Source organism: Oncorhynchus mykiss, chromosome 19 (assembly GCF_013265735.2).
Source record: "Oncorhynchus mykiss isolate Arlee chromosome 19, USDA_OmykA_1.1, whole genome shotgun sequence".
Classification (NCBI taxonomy): domain Eukaryota; kingdom Metazoa; phylum Chordata; class Actinopteri; order Salmoniformes; family Salmonidae; genus Oncorhynchus; species Oncorhynchus mykiss.
In genome coordinates this window covers 31612209-31635045 of record NC_048583.1, presented here as the reverse complement: position 1 = coordinate 31635045, position 22837 = coordinate 31612209, and the positions used below count along the sequence as shown (strand labels likewise).

General features: G+C 44.1%; 1 protein-coding gene across 3 annotated transcripts in view; it reads left to right on the top strand.

The window, feature by feature from the left end:
• The first annotated feature begins 5990 nt into the window (after window positions 1–5990).
• Window positions 5991–22837, top strand: part of bcl11ba (BAF chromatin remodeling complex subunit BCL11B a) — a 61703-nt gene continuing 44856 nt past the window's right edge. Inside the window, exons 1-2 of one of the 3 annotated variants that reach the window (XM_036954641.1) lie at window positions 5991–7144; window positions 21250–21744. In XM_036954641.1, coding sequence (XP_036810536.1) covers window positions 7087–7144; window positions 21250–21744 — 553 coding nt within the window. In that variant the 5' untranslated portion in view covers window positions 5991–7086. The remainder of the gene's footprint in view (window positions 7145–21249; window positions 21745–22837) is intronic. The other 2 variants (XM_036954640.1, XM_036954642.1) reach the window with 2 other exon arrangements.

Genomic DNA, 22837 nt, shown 5'->3' with positions numbered 1-22837 from the left:
GTATATTTACGCCAAGTGTAGAAAACTATGAACACTGCTCTTTCCATGACGGACTGACCAGGTGAATCCAGGTGAAAGCTATGCGCAACTCAATGTTAGGTGGATGTTCTTAATGTTTTCTACGCTAAGTGTATGTGGCCCTAAGAGCTGTGCAAAGTCGGTAGAATCGTGTTCAAAATGTTTGCAGATGTAATGGCTGCCAAAGGTGCTTCCACCAAGCATTAACTACAGTAAGACATATGCAATCAAGAGGCCGATGGTCAAAAATAGTGCACCATCTAAGCGAACGGAATGCCGTCCTGAACTTATTTCCCTTCTCTAGCTGAAAAGGGAATTAAAGGGCACATTTATTTACTCTCACTGTGTGCATGTGTGTGCTGGTGATTTAAAGAGTGGGACAGAGAAGGAGCGCTGTCAAAATGTGTAAACGATTCAATCAAACAGCCTACATCAAATGAGATCAGTCTGATCAGTATGGGTATAATAGGTTACAACAATAAAAACGGGCTTTCTGTTCCATTCCACACAACAACAAAAGAAGAGGGGGGAAAAAACAAACAAAATAAGCACATGACCGCGTTATGACATCACAAGGCAGTCTCATAAATAAAGCTGGTAATTGAATGGATATCTAATTACGCTGTAAAGACACTTCTGGCTCTGTGAGCTCTAAATGCATCGTTTTTTAGGTTGTTTTTACCCTCCTTATATAATTAATCAGTGATAACGACCAACACATATATTAACTAACAACCAGCCCCATCCGATCCAGATTAGTTCATTTTAATACCATTATTTTACCCTAAAGTAAACACCCCAACCCTTTTTGATAAAGACTAGAGAGAGTCAATTGGAGAGCTCATAATGAGAGCTTGGGATTCAGTAGAGCTGAGCAGAGCTGGGGAATGTGTTAACTTGTTCTAAATAAACCTATCATTAGCATTTTCCCTTTAAAAGGAATCATTTCAACTTTGATATTATTAATTGTGCTTAAGGGCTTGTTCTCTGCTCGCTCGCTCCCCCTCAAACACTTGAAACTCTCTTCGACTCATGTGGAGAACGTCTTGGGAGCGCTCTTTAACACTTTATAAAGGTTACTTTTAATTCTCAACGTCTATTATAGGAACGGTGTAAAAAAAATAATTAAAAAAAAAACCTTTTAATGAAACATTTAACATACACACGCAGTAAGGAGGACACCCAAAGTGAATATTATTTCAGGGCAGGTAATGTTTAAAATCAACCTGCTATCTCTTAATTTGGCTACAGTGTAGTCACTGTCTGGGAGCTTAGGTAACGACATGTAGCTGTGACACAGAACAGACAGTCAAAACACAGAGAAATGAAAGTGATCAATTAAACTTAACGTTGACTTTCAAATGGACTCAGACAGTCAGACCAGTTCTAGAACAAGGAGAAACTGTAGGATTTCACTGAAGACAAGAAACAAGACCATTCTTCTTGTCCCTTCTTCCCTTTAATCCAGCGAGAAGGTGTGGGGTAACAGGAACGATGGTAGAGGGGAGCGGAGGAAGGGGGCCCAAATTGCGGCTAGCGAGCGAAGACTGCTCTGAGCAGATAGAGGCCTGTAATTTGCATGTGGCAGCTGCTAGCCAACAGAGGGTACTGTTGCATAAAAAGTCTGTCTGGGAGACATTACATGGCTATAGAGGAATTAGCACTATCACATTCATATCTCCCAGCACTGTTACCAGTTCAATACAAAATCGAATACGGGCTAATATTTAAGTACTCCCTCTAGCTATATCTATGGAACTATGGATTCTAAAGTATTTATACTCTCTCTCTCTCTCCCTCTTTGTCTGCTAACATTGAATTGTTTCATATGATATTCTGGAGGGTAGTGTCAAGTCCTCTGAGTGAGAGTGAAAAATACTTAAAGTATTGGGTGAAAACAAGTGTTTCGAAAACCCTATGACTCTAGAGCTCTGTTGCATTTCTTCTCGCTGTTCTGTAAAATGAGTCTCTCCCATTCCACGTCCTGCCATACTGTCAACTTGCATCTGGACAAATAAACATGGATATCAGCGAGCCAGTTCCTGAACAGTTGTTCTTTAGGAACGAAGAGTTCTAAAGAATCCTAAGGACACCTCTATGTCCCGTAAATGATCCTCTAATCGCCAGCTAGAATCATTAGCCCAGAGAAACGGCTTATTTAGCATTAGCATAAAACCCAAACACTGCATATACTATATATGCAAATGAAATTAGGGGGGGAAAACAGGACATTTACATCCAGGAAGTGTCGACGTGGCGACATCCCCATAACTTATAACACTGATTGTCCTCAGCTCAGAAAGGAATTGGCCCTGGAACTTTCAATAGGGAGGAAATGATGCAATAGAGAGGTGACTGACTGCACCTGCCCAGCGTGGGTCTGAGTAATGAACCAATCAGAGAGCAGAAGGACAAAGCGCACATTCTGAGAGTCCCGCTAAGCCATGCATGGTAGCCAAGTCACAAATGGACAGTTCACTTCTTCTTCTTCTTCTTAATCTGGATGATGCTGTTGAAATGGTCTGATGAGAACATTTCACTTTGCCCAACTGTGATTACAGTTTGATGCCCAAATATGGACGTTTTGTCAGTTGGTGACCTTTCACATTTTAATGAGACAACAGGAGTGTTTCTATCATTCCATTACAGTCCACAAATGCAGGCCCTTTCAACTGACCACTGCCTCCACTACAGTGATTCACCAAGAAATCAGTACTAATCCAACACTCATATGTTACTTCCCATAACCCCTAAAACCATTGGCATATACTGAAAGTCTTAAACATGACAATGATTTACATTTCAGCGTAATGCCTTCAGCTAAGTAATACAAGGACAAAGCCGTTGGATACATCCTTACAAATAGGTGGTGGGTGTTCTGTTATACATATGATAAAGACATCATTTGGAAGAACCTGCAATCCCTGCTTTTTTATTGTAAATGAGCATGAAAACGTCTATTTATGTCCTCCCACTGGTGCTGGTGTGTGGAGGGAAGGAGGAAAGCGCTTGGCTCCGAGTTTGTCAAGCTGCTACTGAAGACAGCTGAAGCTCGAAGCCCCAGCCAAGACTAGCCGCGAAGAAAGGAAAGGAAAGGGACTGGTGTCGACAAAGAAAGAGAGAGAGAGAGAAGAAGAAGAAGGGAAGAGCACTCAAGGCGATGTGGAGGACTAAACAAAGTAACAAAGTCCATTCATTGAGGCGGGGAGGTGGTGTTACACATCGCTCTGCAGTAGCGGCAGTCTGTCTCAATGAGCAACGGGCCACTAAGGCTTATAGAGGCGTATTTCATGGTTCCTCACCAGATGAGAAGATCCGTGGGGCCTGACAACACCTGGCACGGGAACAAACCCTTCTCTCCCCCTAATCTAGATGTGAGAGGGAGGCTCAGCTAGTGGGCCGCGTCGTGAACGCACCGGGGATAAAAACCCCGGGATAGCAGGCCTTTTTGGATTCCCCTGCGATCATCAGAGAGATGGAGGAGAGATGAATACCTGACCCGGCCCCACTTGGAGATAAATATGCAGAAAACATCTTGAGACGGTGCGGTGTGAAGCTGTGATGCATGGATTAAAACACAGCCAGAGGAAGAGAAAATGGAAGTTGAGGAAAGGGGTTTGCAGGGGGTTTGCCCACAAATCCAGCTGGTGAGATGTGGAGATGGGTGTTAAGTAGCTGGAAGAGTAGGCATAATCTTGAGGCGTGAGCCAATCAACGTGATAGAAATGTGGAGAGCAAAGGATGACCGGCATGTTTTCTTTTGACTGTTGACCTTTCATGCATGTCTAGAGAAACAAACAAAAATCCCACTTCTCTTTCTGATGCCTCGTGATTCCCTCCACTAGGAAACATCTTTGAAACGTTTTTTTGTGTGTTTGTTTTTGTACAAAGTGAATCCCTTGCATCACATATAGCCCGTTAGCATAGGTCACATTTGAAAAAAGCCTAGATAGATAGCACTTCTGGGTGGAAAGTTGAGTGAGAGTGTTGGGAGAAATATTACCACTTAGCATCATAGTCTAGATCAAAACCATATGCACCACAGCACAGACGTAGTATCTCAAATGGCACCCTATTCCCCACATATTGCCCTTCTTTTGACCAGAACAGACCCACTCTAAATTGTGTTGAAATGAATAAGTTGATTATTTTGTAAACCCCCTCCCCACCTCTTTAATTCAATTAATTCCTAATGTCTTCTTTAGAACACCCCCCCCCCCCCCCCCCCCACACACACCATTATCTATATCCTCTCTCACTGTGTCACTGTGACCACTGCCTGGCTTTCTTCCTGCCAGCCTCACTGCCAGCCAGTCTGTCTGTCTGCTTGTCTGTCTTTCTCTCTCCCCTCCCTGCCTGCCTCTATCATCAATCAGCTCCCACTAAGACATGCAGGAGATTACCAGCACAGACCCAAGTAGGGAGAATCTCAGCTCAAACTCACTATTTTACTAAGTGCCACGCTATCCCGTGTCTCAAAGTCTCACATTCACTGGAGCCGTGACACACAGGCAGGTAGTCAGTAGTGGTGCAGAGCAGAGAATTGTGACTGGATCATCTGCATTGTACAACATAGATGCTGCTGCCACAGTATGATCTGGGTCTGTTTCCCATTCTGGGCCTCATTGTGTGTTTCTCATTTTCAGCTTGACATGAATTTCACTTGGAAGTGTATTTCTCTCATTTATGGCTGTCATGATGTTGATAAGCCCCTGATGATGGATTTGAACTCCAGTGTGCAGAATTAGGACAAAGGAGGTTATTTAATTTGAAATGCTTGCCTGGTAGAGTACCATACTCACAATAACTATCTTGAAATAGATTTTGACTAGGACCGCAGGAATGAGTCAGTTGTGTCAATAGTTTGCACTCCGGTTCATTTTTCAAAAACATATACTTAATTCTTCCAATCGTTGGACACTAACATTAGGCTGAACGGGTGAGTCCGAATCATGTGTAAATCTTGTAAATAGCGAATAAGACACATAGAGGATAGGTTATAGCCAGGTTGTCTATAACCCTGTAATAAGGTTCACAGATGGCCTAAGCACAATATATATTTCATCGACCTCTGATGAATTGCGTTTGAAGCTTGGAATTTGCTTAGCGTCTTTTACTAGGTCATGATACATTTATCACAGAATATCTAACGCTTAACAAATCTAAATGCATATCGAGGAATGTCTGCGGAGAACTAATATTCAGAGATAAATAAGACGCACTACGGTAGGCTACACTTTTTTTGTCTGAAACATCAAACAAACATTGCAGACAATTATGACTAATCAACATCAAATGACAACCAGTGTTTATGTTGATCATTTGCAGTGAGTTAAGATGTTCTAGTATTTTATGATAAAATCTCTGAACAAAATGCATCGATGTTAAAATGTTTCTCATTGCACCGACACATTTCCACGCATAGGGAAGGCTTTCAGAAAACGGGTCTAATGTTGTCTATAGCCTATGGAAAATGTAAGAGGGCATACTTTATATGAACGTCTATTCGACTGACAAGTGTCTCCACCTCCTTATCAGCTCCAACTGTAATAGACCAGGACGCCAAAAGCGCAGACAGAAATACGCGCAAATATAATAAACATCTTGTTGACCACATCATAACGTCATCCACGTATAAAATAAGTGACCTTATATATAAACAAATCGCCACTTTCATTATATTTCTAATGAATTATATTTCACGGCTGACAATGAATGCATTTGATATGAATGCTCTTGCAATATGCCCAGTAGGTCTGAGCAAAAAATAAAAAATCAACAATCTATTTAGGTCATAAGGTCAATAAGAGATAAAAAATATTTGAACACTTTTCTGAATAACATGAATAAAGAATAAAGTGACTCTTTTTTTCTGAAACTGAGCGAGTTTCCCTTCAGCGTGTGTCTGTGAGGCAGTGAGAACGAGCGGCTTCGTCCACTGCTGCTCTCTCTGAGAGACGGCGGCAGTGCGCTGTCCACTGTTTGCTGCTGGTGATCCGATAGTTGTGAAAAGCCACCACTAGTCGCCCCCAGTGCTCTTGCAGTCTCCAATTTTTCTTTCTCACTGTAGACTTAACGTCACGTCCGCACTTGAACTTGAATTTTATCCCATTGTACGGAGCCAGCTCTAGCCACAGAGAGACAGAGAGCTCGGGGGAAGCAGGACTCACTCCGCCATCTTCACACTCACACAGAGAAAGGGGAGAGAAAAGCGTGCAGGTCTTGATTTATTGAGAAAGGAGGTGGCAGCCTGTATGCCCGGTCTCCACAGAGCCGTACAAGGGGACAGAGCACTTGGAGTTGAGGAGACTGAAAAGTACCTGGCATTGCATGCTCAAGGCTGCACCAAGAGAAGTGTCCATCACTTGGCCATACCCAAGTGCCCAAGAAGAAAAATTGGATTCATAGTTTTCTAAAATTGTATCATCAATTATTGTAATTGTGTGTGTTTACGATTTTTTTATTTGAGTTTTTCGTATTTTTCTAAAGAAGAAACGAAGTAAGGCTGAGCCATTGACTGGACACAGTCTGGGTACCCGAGCTGTCAGCGCGCGCTGACCATCGCGTTCTGATTCTTCTTTTTCTCTCACGAGGTGGAGGGACACTTGCCGGTGTTTGATCTCAACTGTCACTCACAACAACCGTCAATCATCCAAGGATATTTCCCCCACGTCTGATCTCTTTCTTTATTCTACTTGGACAGATCTCACTTCTCTCACACACCTTTTGCCAATGGTGTGAGTAGCCTAAAGAGAGAAGGTGAAATAGAATTGAAGGTAGGCTACAGCCAGGCTACCCACGGTCGCGTCACACACACACAGGGGCAGAGTGGACCGACGAGACAAAACGCAAAAGACATTTTCGCATCTCCAAACGAGGGGACCACTAGCCTACAGCACGACGCCCGACCAACCACTCTCCCCGGCCGGCGGTCCGAGCGCAGGAGCCTCGGTCTTGTGGAGGTCCCGTGAAAAGTTGAGTGCCGAGCAGGAGGAGGCAATAGGAGGGAAGCGAGCCCATCCTTCAGAGTGCTGGTCTCCGGGCAATGCCAGTGTAAATGCCAGGGCAATGTCCCGTCGCAAGCAGGGGAACCCACAGCACGTGTCACAGAGAGAATTAATAGCACGTAAGTACCTGCTTTTCCATTTCCCTCAGAATCACACAGCTCATTGGGGACAGCTTTCTTTACTTTTTTATTTATTTTTTACATTCAGTGGAAGTTCATGTGTCATTTTGTGACGCCTATCTTTACTCACACATGTGGCTAATTTGATCAATTTAAGTGAGGGTTGTGAACTCTTCAGTGCGTTACACCAGGGTTGGGAAAAACATAGTTTTGAACTACAGAATGTAACAAGTTTTCACTAGTTGATAAATAATGGCATTTGACACTAAAGGTACCACAAGGGCATTGCCTTTAAATCCATTTTTGCTTTAACAAGTAAATATATTATATTGCAGGTTCTCTATTTGTTTTACGGTTTACATTTAAATTCAACAGACTTTATGCATGTACTACGAGTCGAGACTACTTTTGTGAGAGCTGCATAAATATAGAAAATAACACCTTTCCCTTATTAGGTCTAAATATCTGTTAAGTATACAGTAAGCTCTTATACTGTTATATCACCATCAACTTCTTCTCTCCCAAAAAGAGAATTGAACTTTGCATGACGTGTATAGGCTGTTGTTGGTGCAGGTTAAAAGGCGGTCAGGTATCTTGGCTGCACAAAGTCCTTCAGGCCAAGTACAGAATCAAGTACAATACCTGGCGTCAGGGAATGGGCCTCTGACATGTCGGAGGCAATTGATTTCTTACTCCATATAGATGATGAATATCATATAGATGATGAACTTGGCGTTATGGTCCATAGACTGAACAATTGACTGCGTAGAAAGTATCATGTGTTTGTAGACTACATTATTCTGTTTCGTCACACTTTCACGATCCTGTAGTCCACTTATATACACGTGTGCTCTTACTTGAATACAAACATTCCCAACCAATGTAATAATGATAATAATGACAACCTAATAGTGATGTATTGACACATCGTTTGGAGATAAATGAAAATCTCAAAGCCTTTTCAGATGTAGTCTAATAAAAAAAACGTTTTTTTTTACCAAACCACCAAACTTTTATCAGACATCCAAAGCCGGTATCCCTGTTGTTTTTTGGGAGGATTGAACCGAATATATGTTGAATTTCTTAAGACAATTTAAACATATAAATATTGTACAGTTTCCCCCCTTTATCGAGCACTAGTCAGATATCCTCGCGCCATCTGTAAACCAAAGCTGCCATTGCCCTTAGTGTCTGCTTTGACGCCCCCCCCCCCCCCCCCCCTCCCCGCACCCCCGAATTGCATTATTACAAAATAATTTGACAGCTGAATTAATTTAATGACACCTTGGCATGGTGTATATAGCCTGTGTTCATATTTCAATTATACAGATTTCTCAGGATATCGTGAGGTAATTGAAAGTGAGTAGGCCTACTTTGTGTCTTGGCAAGCTATATGGATTTACCAGATTTATGTTCATCATAAGGTTTTGTTTTGTGGGCTCGGTCCACTTTTCATCCTCTCTTTTTTTTTTGTCGTGTGATTTGTTGACCTCTCCCCCGTTGCCTTGTTATCCAGCTACTCTATATTCAGTCTTTAAGATATTCAAAAATTCATTCAGCATGTGTTTCCCAAGACATCTCTAATTTCAAATAGTGTGTGTGCGCGTTTTTGCAGGCGATTAAATGTCTATTACCAATTCATTTATTGTAAAGGTTCTAGGTTTTGACTTATACAGCAGGTAGATATGGACTACTATACGCGGCATGTACAAGTGGATATTGATGGGCATAAACAGCGCAGTTAGGCGCAGGAGCGCCAGCGTCTTCGAAGCGCTGCATGCACAGAGTGGTGGCAAGTTAGATTATAGTCAAGAAAAGATTGATCAGGAAGCGCTGACATTTTATGAAAAAAGTATCACCCTATCTCTATTTAATATCGCGCATCAACGTGTATGAAACACCTATTCATTAATTAATTATTATTTTTTTTAAATGTACAATATGATAGTAGTAGCATTGTGTTACATAAACATTTATTAAACGTCTAGCTACCCTACAAAATACCAACCAGACATATGAAGAAACAAAGATAACCTGGTCAAATTTTAAAGAGCACTTTTAGGCATATGAGAGTCCAAGTTCAAAGCAATTAAATCCCTCTGTCATTTCTTCTTCAATGGGGTTCTGAAGTAGTCTCCGAGTCTAATCCATCCCGCTAACTGAGAACAGAGGCCCTCCATGGTGATGTCATCTGAGTCCAATGTGTTTTGTGTTGTTCGGGGTTAGGACTGTGTACTCTGCACATTCTCTCCCACACACCACTTACTTTTATGGCAAAATCGTTTTTTTTTGTGTGTGGGTGTGCCTGTATGTCTCTCTGTGTGTGTGTATCTACTGTTTACTAGTCTGGCTCCTGAGTCAGTCCTCTGGACTCCGGTTTGTCTATGATGGCTACTGCTCCAGTCTTCCATCATTTAACACAGATTTCTCCTCTAGCTAGTTATCCCATCCTGTCTTCATCCGCTCCTGTTGTCATTGGCTTGCAAATTGATTCAAATAACTGCAATGATTTGTTTCGCTTGCAGAGGGGCAAGCACGGCCATCCTACTCCCACTAAACTCTGCAGGACACTGGACAGTACAGCGTTTACAATTGGCCTGTGAGATACACACCTCCTGTGTCATATATATATGAATGTACCTTGTTGATCTGGAACCTATAGATTTGAGAAGTTATCAGACTTAGAGCTGATTGCGTGTCTTTGTGTGTGTGTGTGTGTGAGAGGTAGCTATGGTTACAGCAGAGGTAGAACAGGCCTGTTTTAGTGTTGTATGAGTATCCAAGACAAATCTCCAATGTAGACTATGACTGTGGTAATTGAATAAATATGGCGACCACACTAATGTTGGAAGGAAACTGGTGACTGACTGACAATCGGAGTGTCAATCTACTTCTGAGACAACCCTTAGATTGGTGTGAGGGTGCACACACACACATGGCCTTATAGTGTATCCTGCCTCCCCCTGTCTTAGTACATACACACACACACACACACACACACACACACACACACACACACACACACACACACACACACACACACACACACACACACACACACACACACACACACACACCCTAACGACTCTGCACTTCTCTGCATGCCCCTGTTTGTCTCTGTGTGGCTGTGTATGCAGAACACATTTTCATATAAACACTTTGGTAGAAACGTCGGGCTTTCAGTGAGTTTTGAATGGTGCAGTAGAATAGTACAGTACACCCCGTGACTAGGATGATTAGGGGAAGTCAGAATCTCTAGCAGGTCAAACCTGTCTGATAAGTGTTCAGTTCTAAGTCATGGTTGTTCAGTCAGGGGAGGAGCTGGCTGCAACCTGTGGCATGGCACTTGTGCATTTAATGTCTCTGGCAATGGTTTTTGGATGTATGGTTGAATGCACACACACACACACACACACACACACACACAAACACACACACACACACACACACACACACACACACACACACACACACACACACACACACACACACACACACACACACACAGTACATGCATGCATATGCAAATTCACACACGTGAATGCCGAATCTCACATGCACGTACGGCATCAGCAAACCGGGCATAATTCTTTCACATAATATATCCGTTTGAAGCAACCAATATGTCACATTATTTTAATTTGGCTGTTGAGAACTTGTGTCGATAAAAAAAAAAAAAAATGCGTTTTATCTATTCAGCTAAGTGAACTCTTCATTCTGTTGCAAGTCACTAAAATGTCTTCGCCGCAGATGCTTTACTTAAAATCTTATATTATTGTGACATACGATGATGAAACCATGTGTTATGTGTTCTTCTATCTCCCCTCCTTTTTTACTTAAAGGGGAGGTCTTAAGAAAGCATTAAAAAAGTGTGTGTATGTGTGTGTGCTTGCGTCTGCCTACTAATTAACACGTCGTCTATGGCATTCAGTCGTAGTTAAGTGAAGGTCTTCCTCTTGGATTAGCCCCGTGAGTGCCTTTGAGACAGCCGGCTTCGACAAAGGTTCAATTGCACTAGTTCATTCAGATTTGTTCTTCTTAGCGAAGGAAGGCAAGGAGAACTGAAAACTTTGCAGTGTTGCACTTCAACGCATTTACTGACTCGCCAGCAGCCCGGAGGTTGTGTATGCTGTATTATAACACAACACACCACACCACGTTCTCTGGGACCTTAACGACCGACCAATAAGTGTGAAACATTGATACATTTCCAGGTGCCGCATGGATATCTGTTTGAATATGTTCGTTTTGGAAAAATGTGGATTTAAAGCATGTTTTCAAACATGGAAATTAGAACACTATCTTTGGTAAACTGCGCCTCAGCCGCGGTATCTTATATTAAACTGATATAGGCGACTGCAAATGATGGGTTTAGTCTGTATAGCTACACAGTCCAATAAATATTATTTGTGCCTTGTAATTATCAGATTTTTTCAAGATATTTACATTTAAATATTTTGTAGTTTTTTAGATTAGTAAAAACAATTTAATCCTTTAACATTTAAACTATATCTTTCCATTAGATATACGGCAACCGAAAAAAACAACACACACACAAGCACACACTCACACACACACATAGTGTGTCGGCCCAGTGTGCGATACATTGTGTAAATTACAGCCGAGACCACTTGAGATGCATGTTTCCCATTGCGTTGGGAGCGAGTGAGAACCAGAGGGGAACCCCACTGTGCTGCTCTTTGTTCTGTAGAGAACCCATAGACAGACAGACAGACAGACAGAGGAACGACCAGTGTTCATTCTAAGACGTGTTAGAGGTTTTGCCGCACAGTCTCTGTGTATCGGTGAACATTTTTTACCTACATTGGGCTCAATAGGTCTGTTGGGAATAAAAAAATACATTCTCCCCTAAAATAATAACTGGACACACTTTTTTATTAATGCCATGGGCCATTTTGTTCAACCGTTTCAAAACCGGATGATGATAATCCGTGTGATTGGGCCACAGTGTTTTTGGAAATAATTATAGTGTGGCCCTAATTTACGAATTCCGACAAAAGGCTTGAATACTATTATTTTATGTGTATCAATTCATAATATTTACAGAAGAAAGAGCAAGGCAGGAATCCCTAGTTGTTGTTTAGGGAAGGTGTTGCTATTTATCTCTAAAGCCTGAAGTCACCGGCGTTGTTGTTCTGCGTGTGTGTGTGTGTGTGTGTGCCTGTAAGAGAGAAACACAAAAAGCATCTTTATGTGTATCAATTCATAATATTCACAGAACTTAGAAGCGGAAAGAGCAAGGCAGGAATCCCTAGTTGTTGTTTTGTGAATAATTGAGTATTCAGTAAAAGACAACAGTTTCAGAAAGCAGCATACCTATACTTATTCTCCCGATTAGATGGTCATTGGTTCACTTGTCCAAAAGCCTTCTATGTCCTCAATAGGCTACTAATACTGTACCATCCATGTCCTCAATAGGCTACTAATACTGTACCATCCATGTCCTCAATAGGCTACTAATACTGTACCATCCATGTCCTCAATAGGCTACTAATACTGTACCATCTATGTCCTCAATAGGCTACTAATACTGTACCATCTATGTCCTCAATAGGCTACTAATAATGTACCATCTATGTCCTCAATAGGCTACTAATACTGTACCAACCATGTCCTCAATAGGCTACTAATACTGTACAATCCATGTGCTCAATAGGCTACTAATACTGTACCATCCATGTCCTCAATAGGCTACTAATACTGTACCATATATGTGCTCAATAGGCTACTAATACTGTACCATCTATGTCCTCAATAGGCTACTAATACTGTACCATCCATGTTCTCAATAGGCTACTAATACTGTACCATCCATGTTCTCAATAGGCTACTAATACTGTACCATCCATGTCCTCAATAGGCTACTAATACTGTACCATCTATGTCCTCAATAGGCTACTAATACTGTACCATATATGTCCTCAATAGGCTACTAATACTGTACCATCCATGTCCTCAATAGGCTACTAATACTGTACCATATATGTGCTCAATAGGCTACTAATACTGTACCATATATGTGCTCAATAGGCTACTAATACTGTACCATCCATGTGCTCAGTAGGCTACTAATACTGTACCATCCATGTCCTCAATAGGCTACTAATACTGTACCATCTATGTCCTCAATAGGCTACTAATACTGTACCATCCATGTGCTCAATAGGCTACTAATACTGTACCATCTATGTCCTCAATAGGCTACTAATACTGTACCATCCATGTCCTCAATAGGCTACTAATACTGTACCATCCATGTGCTCAATAGGCTACTAATACTGTACCATATATGTGCTCAATAGGCTACTAATACTGTACCATATATGTGCTCAATAGGCTACTAATACTGTACAATCCATGTGCTCAATAGGCTACTAATACTGTACCATACATGTCCTCAATAGGCTACTAATACTGTACCATCCATGTCCTCAATAGGCTACTAATACTGTACCATCCATGTCCTCAATAGGCTACTAATACTGTACCATCCATGTGCTCAATAGGCTACTAATACCGTATCATCCATGTCCCCACTTTTAATACCATCTGAAGAGCACCAACTCTCACTCTCTCTCGCTCTCTCTCGCTCTCTCTTTCTCCATCCTCACTATCTATCTCTTTCCATAACCTGCATGCCAGAGGCCTGGTTTGCTTACTTTAGGGATGGTGAACTGTCTGTCTGTCCTCACTGGATCGCTTAACACTGTCTGTCTTCATGTTGTTAGCTGTTTCAATACCTCCTTTCTCTATGGGGTATAAAGTCTTGCTCTTTGCCTCCCTCTCTCCGACTCTGTCTCTCTCCCTCTCCCGCTCTTTCTCTAGACGTGCTTCCTTCCACCTGCTAGGGGGAGCTCTTAGGCTGTGTGTGCGGGTGGTATGCAGCTCTTGTAGTATGAGCTGAGAGAGTAGAAAGCCATATTTCCTAAATGTGTGTGTTGTCGTGGGGGATGGGGCTAGGTAGTAGGAGTTCGAGTGAGCTTTTTGACGACTCTGTGTGGATGTTTTTAGATGATGTTGGTGTTCAAACACCCCGTTTAGAGTCCGACTGTCAACACCTCTGTCTCTGGCAGCCGGCCCTACAGCATCCGCAAACCTCCGCTCCTTCCTTCTCTCTCTTCCAAACATGGACCAATAATCAACATTTGATAAGATAATTCAAAAAGAATGAGATACATCTTTAACCCCATGCCCGTTCCATTTAAGCTGCAGATTAAAGAGATCATTTACATAAATACACAATTTGATTCTAAAAGTAGAACTTAGATTATTTTACTGAGCTATATTTATTTTTTTAAGAACATGAAATGTAAGTTTTGTTTGCAGTTGATGCCACCATGTTTCCAATTCCAGAACGATTTGGTGTAAACCTAGATGCATGTAGTATGTACTGTAATGTAGATGGATGGTAAAATAATTTTGGTAGCTAGCTAGGTATATGCTGTATGTATCTAGCAGAAAGCGTGTAATTATTCAGTAAATAAACCTCTCCTCTCTCAGACAAGGCGTTCTCGCCAGAGCAATTTAACAAAATGTCTGCCTGGTCCCTTTGATTAATACGCTCGCATATTCTCTCCTTGTTTCTCCTCTCTTCCTTCCTTCCTCCTCCTGCGTGTCCTGTACCTTTGTCTCTCTCTCTCTCTCTCTCTCTCTCTCTCTCTCTCTCTCTCTCTCTCTCTCTCTCTCTCTCTCTCTGTGTTTTTGATGTTGGGTGAGGAGGCTATGCTTGTCTGTGTGAAGGTATGTGAGGGTAGAGGACAGAGGTTGCACTCCAAATGTAACCATATTCCCTATACCGTGCACTACTTTTGACCAGAGCACTGCACATTGCACTAACTAGGGAGCAGGGTGCCATTTGGGACCGAACCTAGAGGGCTGTAGTAGCGCTGGGTTCAGGCTGTAGTGTAGTGTTCCGGTTAGGTCTCAGCCGTGTCCGTGACTCCATGCAGAGTTTTCATAGGCTGATTTACGACACTCCCTGGGTCTCTATAGTGCTCTGACAGTGTGTGACGCTCTGCTCCGTCCACAGCTGGGCTGGATCCACTGGGCAACATACCTAGAAGTGTGTAAAGTTCCTGTCTCTTAGCTCTCTCACTGTGTGTCTGTGTGCCTTTCTGTGAGTTATCTGTCTTCTGCAGTCTGTACATGGCAGTGACTGCAGATACATGTGTGTGTGTGTGTGTAGTTTTCCTTCACCAGCCTACGCCTACAAGTGGATACATGTTATAGAGTATGGGCCTCCTGCCTTCCTTCCTACCATCCCCTCTCTCTCTCTCTGTCTCTCTCTCTGTCTGTCTCTGTCTCTCTCTGTCTCTCTCTCTCTCTGTCTCTCTCTCTCTCTCTCTCTCTCTCTCTCTCTCTCTTTCTTAATTAACCCAGGCTTGGCTGGGTAGGAGCAGAGGAAAGGCTTACTACTACGGCAGCTCAAACTCTCTCTCATACACACATACAAACCTTGGAATCAATGCATGTGTGCACGTGTGTGTGTTCAAAGTCCACAGCTAGAATATTTCCAATTCAAAACGTAATCTCCATTCACACACTCCTTACCGTGTGTGTGTTCTTGACTGCAGCTGCGTCTGGACCAGCCAGGTCACCCGGGATGCAAGTCACTATTCGAAGTCCATCCATGTTTGAGGACGTCGGGAGAGGATGTGGAAACTGTCCACTAGGGGCAAAAGTGAGCTCTGTTATCTTCAAGTAGGTTTCGGTTTTGCTAGGGTGTTGTTGACGGGGTTGGCGGATGGGTGTAAAGCACATGCCTCTGTTCAAATCCAGCGATAGAAACCTTAACCCTTACCTTAAGTGTTCAGAGTTAATGCTTAATCTTAACCTGGAACACTTTGAAATTCTTCTGACGTGAGACTGTAGAGCTAGTTGGTCTGGACACGTACCTGTTAAAGCTAACCTTAAACCCTGCGATGTTGGTTTTATGCTTTGTGTGTTACTGCATTTAGCATTTAAATATCAGGCCAAGTAGCATACCTGCTAGACTCTTTCCAGCTAGACTCATACCAGAAGCACTTAGTGTCACGCTCATTGGTGACAAAAGCTTCAGTAAAAGTGTGTGTTTGTGAGAGAGAGAGAGAGAGAGAGACAGAGAGAGACAGAGAGAGACAGAGAGAGAGACAGAGAGAGACAGAGAGAGAGACAGAGAGAGACAGAGAGAGACAGAGAGAGACAGAGAGAGAGACAGAGAGAGACAGAGAGAGACAGAGAGAGACAGAGAGAGACAGAGAGAGAGAGAGAGGGAGAGAGAGAGAGACACAGAGAGAGAGAGAGAGACAGAGAGAGAGCGAGAGAGAGAGACACAGAGAGACAGAGAGAGACAGAGAGAGACAGAGAGAGACAGAGAGACAGAGAGAGACAGAGAGAGACAGAGAGAGAGATAGAGAGAGAGAGAGAGAGAGAGAGAGAGATCTTTACTCTGAGATGTTTAATATATACCCTCTGGTTTGAAACCCACTCAGATATGTACTGTGTGATTATGGTTGGTTAGAGAGAGTGGCTTTCTGGTTGTTAACTCTGTCAGGCAGTGTGTGTATCCAGGCCTGGGTGACCAGCGAAACGGCGTGTGAACCCAGGCCTGGGTGTCTGGTTGTGGACCTTGCCTAAGCCCTATAGGCCTGTTTGTTTGTGTTAAGTATGTGTATATTTACAGGAGAAGTGTGAATTTTTGTCTAAGTGTTTGTATGTGTATCTAAGCCTAGCTTGTGTCTGTGTCTGACAGGGCTCTTCCTCAGTTCTATTGAGGTTGGCTGAAAGTTGGTTAGGTTGACAGTACATTCGGGAGGGGGAGGTATGTGAGTTAAGCGCTGTTTTCTTTGTGCATATACCAGACCGGTGTGCATTCGGCACGTCTGCATTTGTGTGTGAATGTGTTTGTGCTTTACGTCTCTGTGAGAGTGTGTGTGTGTTGGCGTGTGTGTTGGCATGTTGTGTGTGTGTGTGTGTGTGGTGGCACTGACTGCAGTCTCAGCCGCAAACACGCAGCCTTGGTGAGAGCCGCCTGCCACGGCGTGGTGTAGCACGGCATGGAGGAAAATAGTGAACAAACAGTAAACTGTCTTTTATAGTTTGATTAGGTATTTTCCCCGGCTTCCTTCCTTCCTTCCTTCCTTCCTTCCTTCCTTCCTTCCTTCCTTCCTTCCTTCCTTCCTTCCTTCCTTCCTTCCTTCCTTCCTTCCTTCCTTCCTTCCTTCCTTCCTTCCTTCCTTCCCTCCCTCCCTCCCTCCCTCCCTTCTGGGCCAGCGAGACGGACAATCTGATTGGCCAGATACCTGTCAGCAGCAATTTCACTCTCCTTTGGGAGAAACACTATGAGTGGAGTTTCTCTGAAATTAAAAAAAGATGAGCTGGCTGGTTGCTAGAAAGTGAAGGCTTCCGTCCATTTTAGCTTGTCGTTCATTCTTAGACGCTCAATTTGCTTTGGGTTTTTGTGCTTTACACCCGCTAATTGAAACCCAATTAGTAGGTTCTCTGACTCAGACTACGTCCCAAAATGGCACCCTATTCCGTACAGTACATAGTGAACTACTTGTTACCAAGGTTCTCCTCAGACTCAACCAGCCTTATTAGGTCAATTAGGCCAAAGTCAGGAGTTTCTTCCTTCCTCCCTTCACATCTGTCATTTGCATAGAGACCCACACCCTAAGCCACGTCTTGAGCAACAACCTACCAACCTCATCAAGACCTGCTAATTTTGTGTCCCGGAGACAAAAGCCACAGAGAACATGTCAGCTAGAAAACAAACGGAAACTTATATCAGCTTGTCTTTTCTGCTCAAAAAGCCACTGACTTTAATACAGGTCAAACACATTGAGTCTTCAGTTTGCAGGAGGCCAGATGCATGAGGCCAGATCTCTCTCTCTCTCTCTCTCTCTCTCTCTCTCTCTCCTTCGCGTCCCCTAATCTGTAGGCTGTATCCAAATCAACACCCTAGTGCACTAGATAGGGAATAGGGCTCTAATTCGACGCACGCCTCCTGTCTCTGCGGAGCGTGCTGGATGAAGATGAGTAACATTTGACATTTCTGAGGCTCTAATGGAATTATAGGAAGTATTTGTTGAGGGATCAGAGAGAATGATGAGACGTAATGTAACCTAGGTGACAGCATGGTTATCGGGGGGGGTGGTAGGCAAGGGGTGCCGTGGACAACAGCGTGCGTGCAGACGCCATCATAGACTGTCCTAGAATCTCAGCACAGTTCACTGATCCAATCCCACACAATCTGACAGTGTTTGTTTGTTTGACTCATGCCAGTCTTCTAGAGTGCAGAGTAAAGCCTAGTCAGCCCAGGCTTAACACCACTGACACTACTGATGTCCTTCTGTGGTCTATAGGAGCCGAATCCTTCAGGTAGCGATATTTAGACTTCTCTGAATACCTTCCCAGGGTAAATCAGAGAGCAACATTTAGCTAGGCTGTGATTCACAGGTCCTGATCAGAGTGTGTTGAGCTGTCTACAGTCACTTCCTGATGTCACCACACCTCTCTACTCACAGCAGGAAATCGACCTTAGTTCCCACAATGCAATGCAAAGTGAGTGCCTGATAGCACAATTGTTTATAACTGCGTGTGTGTGTGTGTGTGTGTGTGTGTGTGTGGGCTGATCTCTGTGGCTTGTTCATTTACACAGGAGAACCACTGCAGCCTAATTTGATGCACAGATGGCCTGCCTATGCCTGCAGGGCACCTCGGCTCTGTGTGTGTGTGTGTGAGTGTGTGTGTGTGTGTGTGTGTGTGTGTGTGGGGGGGGGTGAATCAGGATCAGGCCATGACACGCACGCACCCGCACACGCACACTCCTGTGTGTGATCATACAACACAATGGTTGCATGTCAACCGTAATGCTACGTGCATCTAGATATGATGCTGGAAAAGTGAAGCCGAGGCAAAATGCACCTACCTGTCCTCATGTCTTCCACGACAGGGTCATCCGGCATTGATCAGGCAATGTCTATTTTACATCACAGGGAAGCAATAGAATACAAAAATGAGTTGTTTTTCTTCTCCATATGTACTACAGGGACCATAGGTATGGCAGTTCATAATAATAATGTATTATATTAAAAGTAGAAGTATTGAATGCCATTGAATAAAATCAAACACAGTATTTCCATTCACTGAATGTCCTGTATACACTTTTGACTGTGGTAATAATTGGGGATGATGTTTTTAACCCGTTGTGGCTGTTTCTGTTAAAAAATAAACATGAGCAAAACAAACACATGCTAAAGGTGTGATCATATATCCAGAGGCCTTTGCTCAGTTCGACATTACAAACCTGTCTGCATTTATAATTTGGAGCTTATACAAATGGCAGAAGGATGCACAGCCTGCTGGTGATCCATCATCTACAATTAGTGAAGGAGGGAGAGAGTCCTGGGGGACATGTAAACAGGGCTACCTGAGCAGCATGCCAGGGGCTCACGCTACCTATATCTTTTACCCTTGCTTTTTAAAAAATCAACCTCTTTTTATCAGTTGCTCAAACCCCCCTCTTTCTCTATCCCTTCTTCTCTCTCTCTCTCTCTTAACCTGTCAACCTGTCTTTACCTCTGTCCTCACCCCCAGCTTCTCTTCTGCGTACCACTTTATCTCTCTCCCTGAGACCTCTCTCTCTCTCCCTCTCCCTCTCTCTCTCTCCCGCCCTCTCTCTCCCTCTCTCTCTCCCTCTCCCTCTCTCTCCCGCCCTCTCTCTCCCTCTCTCTCTCCCTCTCCCTCTCTCTCCCTCTCTCTCTCCCTCTCTCTCCCTCTCTCTCCCTCTCTCTCCCTCTCTCTCTCTCTCTCCCTCTCTCTCCCGCCCTCTCTCTCCCGCCCTCTCTCTCCCTCTCTCTCTCCCGCCCTCTCTCTCCCGCCCTCTCTCTTACCCCGCGCCGCTGGTGTGTGTGTGAGGATAACATCTCAGCTATGATTGCCGTGGCGATAGCATCACAGTTTATATACAGCCCCACGTATCTACAAACATGCTCTCTGCACACATGAACTTGAACCCTGTGCACCACAGTACAAGACAGCACAGTAGTACAGTACGGTAGAGAGACACTCTGCTCAGCGCAGCTCAAAGCCTGACGAACAACAGCACAGCGCTGGCTGAAGTTGGCATGTGTCTGAGAGACGCTCTAGCCAGCTAAGGTCAGTGGGGTGAAGAGAAACAGGCAAAGGAAGTAGGGAGGAGATGAAGAGGCGCAGCGAGAAGTGGCAGTCAGAGAGGTTTTATTGTAAGAGTGTGAAGGTGGCAACACCGAACGAGAGCCTCGGACTACAAAGAGGCGATTGTAGCCACGTGTTGAAAGGTGTAGGATGATATTTCAAAATGGAGGATATGAGAGAGGAAGGGGGAGAGGGAGTAGAGGGCAGTTGTCTGCGGTTTGTGAGTCTCTGTTTATCTAGGTGACAGAATCAGCCAGCAGATCTGCAGGGCTTTTGTGGTTGTAGAAAATGCCAGTCTCTCTCTCTCTCTCTCTCTCTCTCTCTCTCTCTCTCTCTCTCTCTCTCTCTCTCTCTCTCTCTCTCTCTCTCTCTCTCTCTCTCTCTCTTTCTCTCTCTTTCTTTCTTTCTCTCTTTCTCTCTTTCTTTCAGACAGAGTCCTATAACCCAGTGGTTTGGCAGGGGAGCTCAGAAGTCCCCCCCCTTTAAACTTACTCTTGAAAGTTGTGATAGTATAACGTGCAAGGTGCAATTTCAAAATCAGTTCCTCTTGTCATGTTAGTCATACCATACCTTGTCAGAAATGTCCGGATCAACAAGCCCATGTCATCCAACGTTTTTTATCTTGTCATCTAACGTTTTTTAAAATTTTTTAAATTAGCTTTAAAATGTGCAACATTTCCTTTGCAGCCCATGACAACATGCGCAGAATTGCAGGAAATAAGCTATAAACCTGCAAAATTAGAGGGGTGTGAACAGTGTGTGTCATGTTCCCCAATGCTGGAAGGGGGGCCCCGAGTGAATACGTCTGGGAACCCCTGCTATAACCCAGAGCTGTGTTCTACACTTCCACAGAACAAATCACACTATTTATAATAACCCCCCCCCCCCCCCCCTCTCTCTCTCTCTCTCTCACTTTCTCTCTCTCTCAGCGGCGGAGGCTGACCATGTGGATGGCGGACTTTCCGTGTCTGACTCCCTCACCCAACCTCACCCCCACCCTCAACCTCACCCTCACCTTCAACCTCACCCCCACCCCCTGTTGTCCCACCCGGCCCTGCTGGACCCCAGCCTATCCGACAGCCTGGCCATGGGGCTGGGGGACCACGACCTGCTCACCTGTGGCCAGTGTCAGATGAACTTCCCCCTGGGAGACATCCTGCTCTTCATCGAGCACAAGAAGAAGCAGTGCCAGGCCCTACTGCAAGGTCCTGGCTGCTACGACAAGATGGCCGCCGACCGCAGCAGCCCCTCCCCGCCCCACCAGCAGCAGCAGAACCAGGGTCGCCACGGTCACGGCCAGCTGAGGAAAGTGGTGGAACCGGTGGAAATCGGAATCCAGGTGACACCGGAGGAGGAAGAGGATGAGAGGCTGATGGTGACGCCCACCAAAGGAATTTGCCCCAAGCAGGAGAGTGCCCTGGCAGGTAGGTCACACACACACACACGCACATGCACGCACACACACACACTATCTCTCCTCTCATTTACCTCTGTAGCAGTCAGACAGGGGCTTCCTGTTGTGATTGTGATAGTGCTCAGCCCGTCATGAGAGAGAAATAGAAAGGGGAGAGGGTGAGCTGATTTCATTAGGGCAGAGCGGGTGCCGTGCCGAACGGCGAGAGAGGACAGAGGAGAGAGGAGAAACAGCACATTACCCACTCAAAGCCCTAAAACCCCCTCAAGGACTCGGCTAGTTGAAACAAATTGTGCAAAACGTGACAGAGACTCACCCCTACTCTCATGGAGAAATCCAGCCTAAGCCATCTGCTTAAAAGGTGAAAAGCTCATTAAGATTTATATAGGCAAAAAAAAAGAAGGAAAAACCGAGCAGGATTAAAAGAGCTAGTTCCCTATTCAGTGGGGGTAAAGAGGCAGTTTAGCTTAGACCAGCTGGAAGCATGGGGGAGAGAAGAGAGGGAGCTCCTCTCCTCCACAGTTATCTTTCAGGCAAGTCAAGTCCTCCACAAAGAAACCCAGAGGGAAATGGGTCTCATGAAATACAATCATATTCTGGGATGGACAACGTTGCCAGGAGAAACCAACGCAGGTTTATGACACTGCCTCACTCGGTCTTCGTCATTACAGCTTTTATTTTGATTTTTGTCTTTCCTCCTCTTCCTCTTCTTTCTGCAAATAATTATTTGTGAAGTTAACCAGCGGGAGCAAAGACAATTTCTTCTCCACCACCATCGCAAAATACCTCACGTCTCCTAGTAATCAGGAAGTGGCAAAATGACCCATTAGCCACCATGCTTCTTCACTCTGCTTCCTCATTGAGACTGGTAGTCATTGGAGACAAAGACCTTATGTCAAGGTTTATCTGAATATTTTCATATTGCCCTCGAATGCATTTTAACATTTCATTTTTTTTTTAACAACGGATTGATAGCTACTGTGTAATATTTTAGAACTCAACAATACTATTCTGCAGTGAGTGTGCGACTTCAACATGTGCACTCCCGAGTCTGCGACTGCGTGTGTGTATAATCCTGCGCTCTGAAGTGTGTGGCTCTGCGG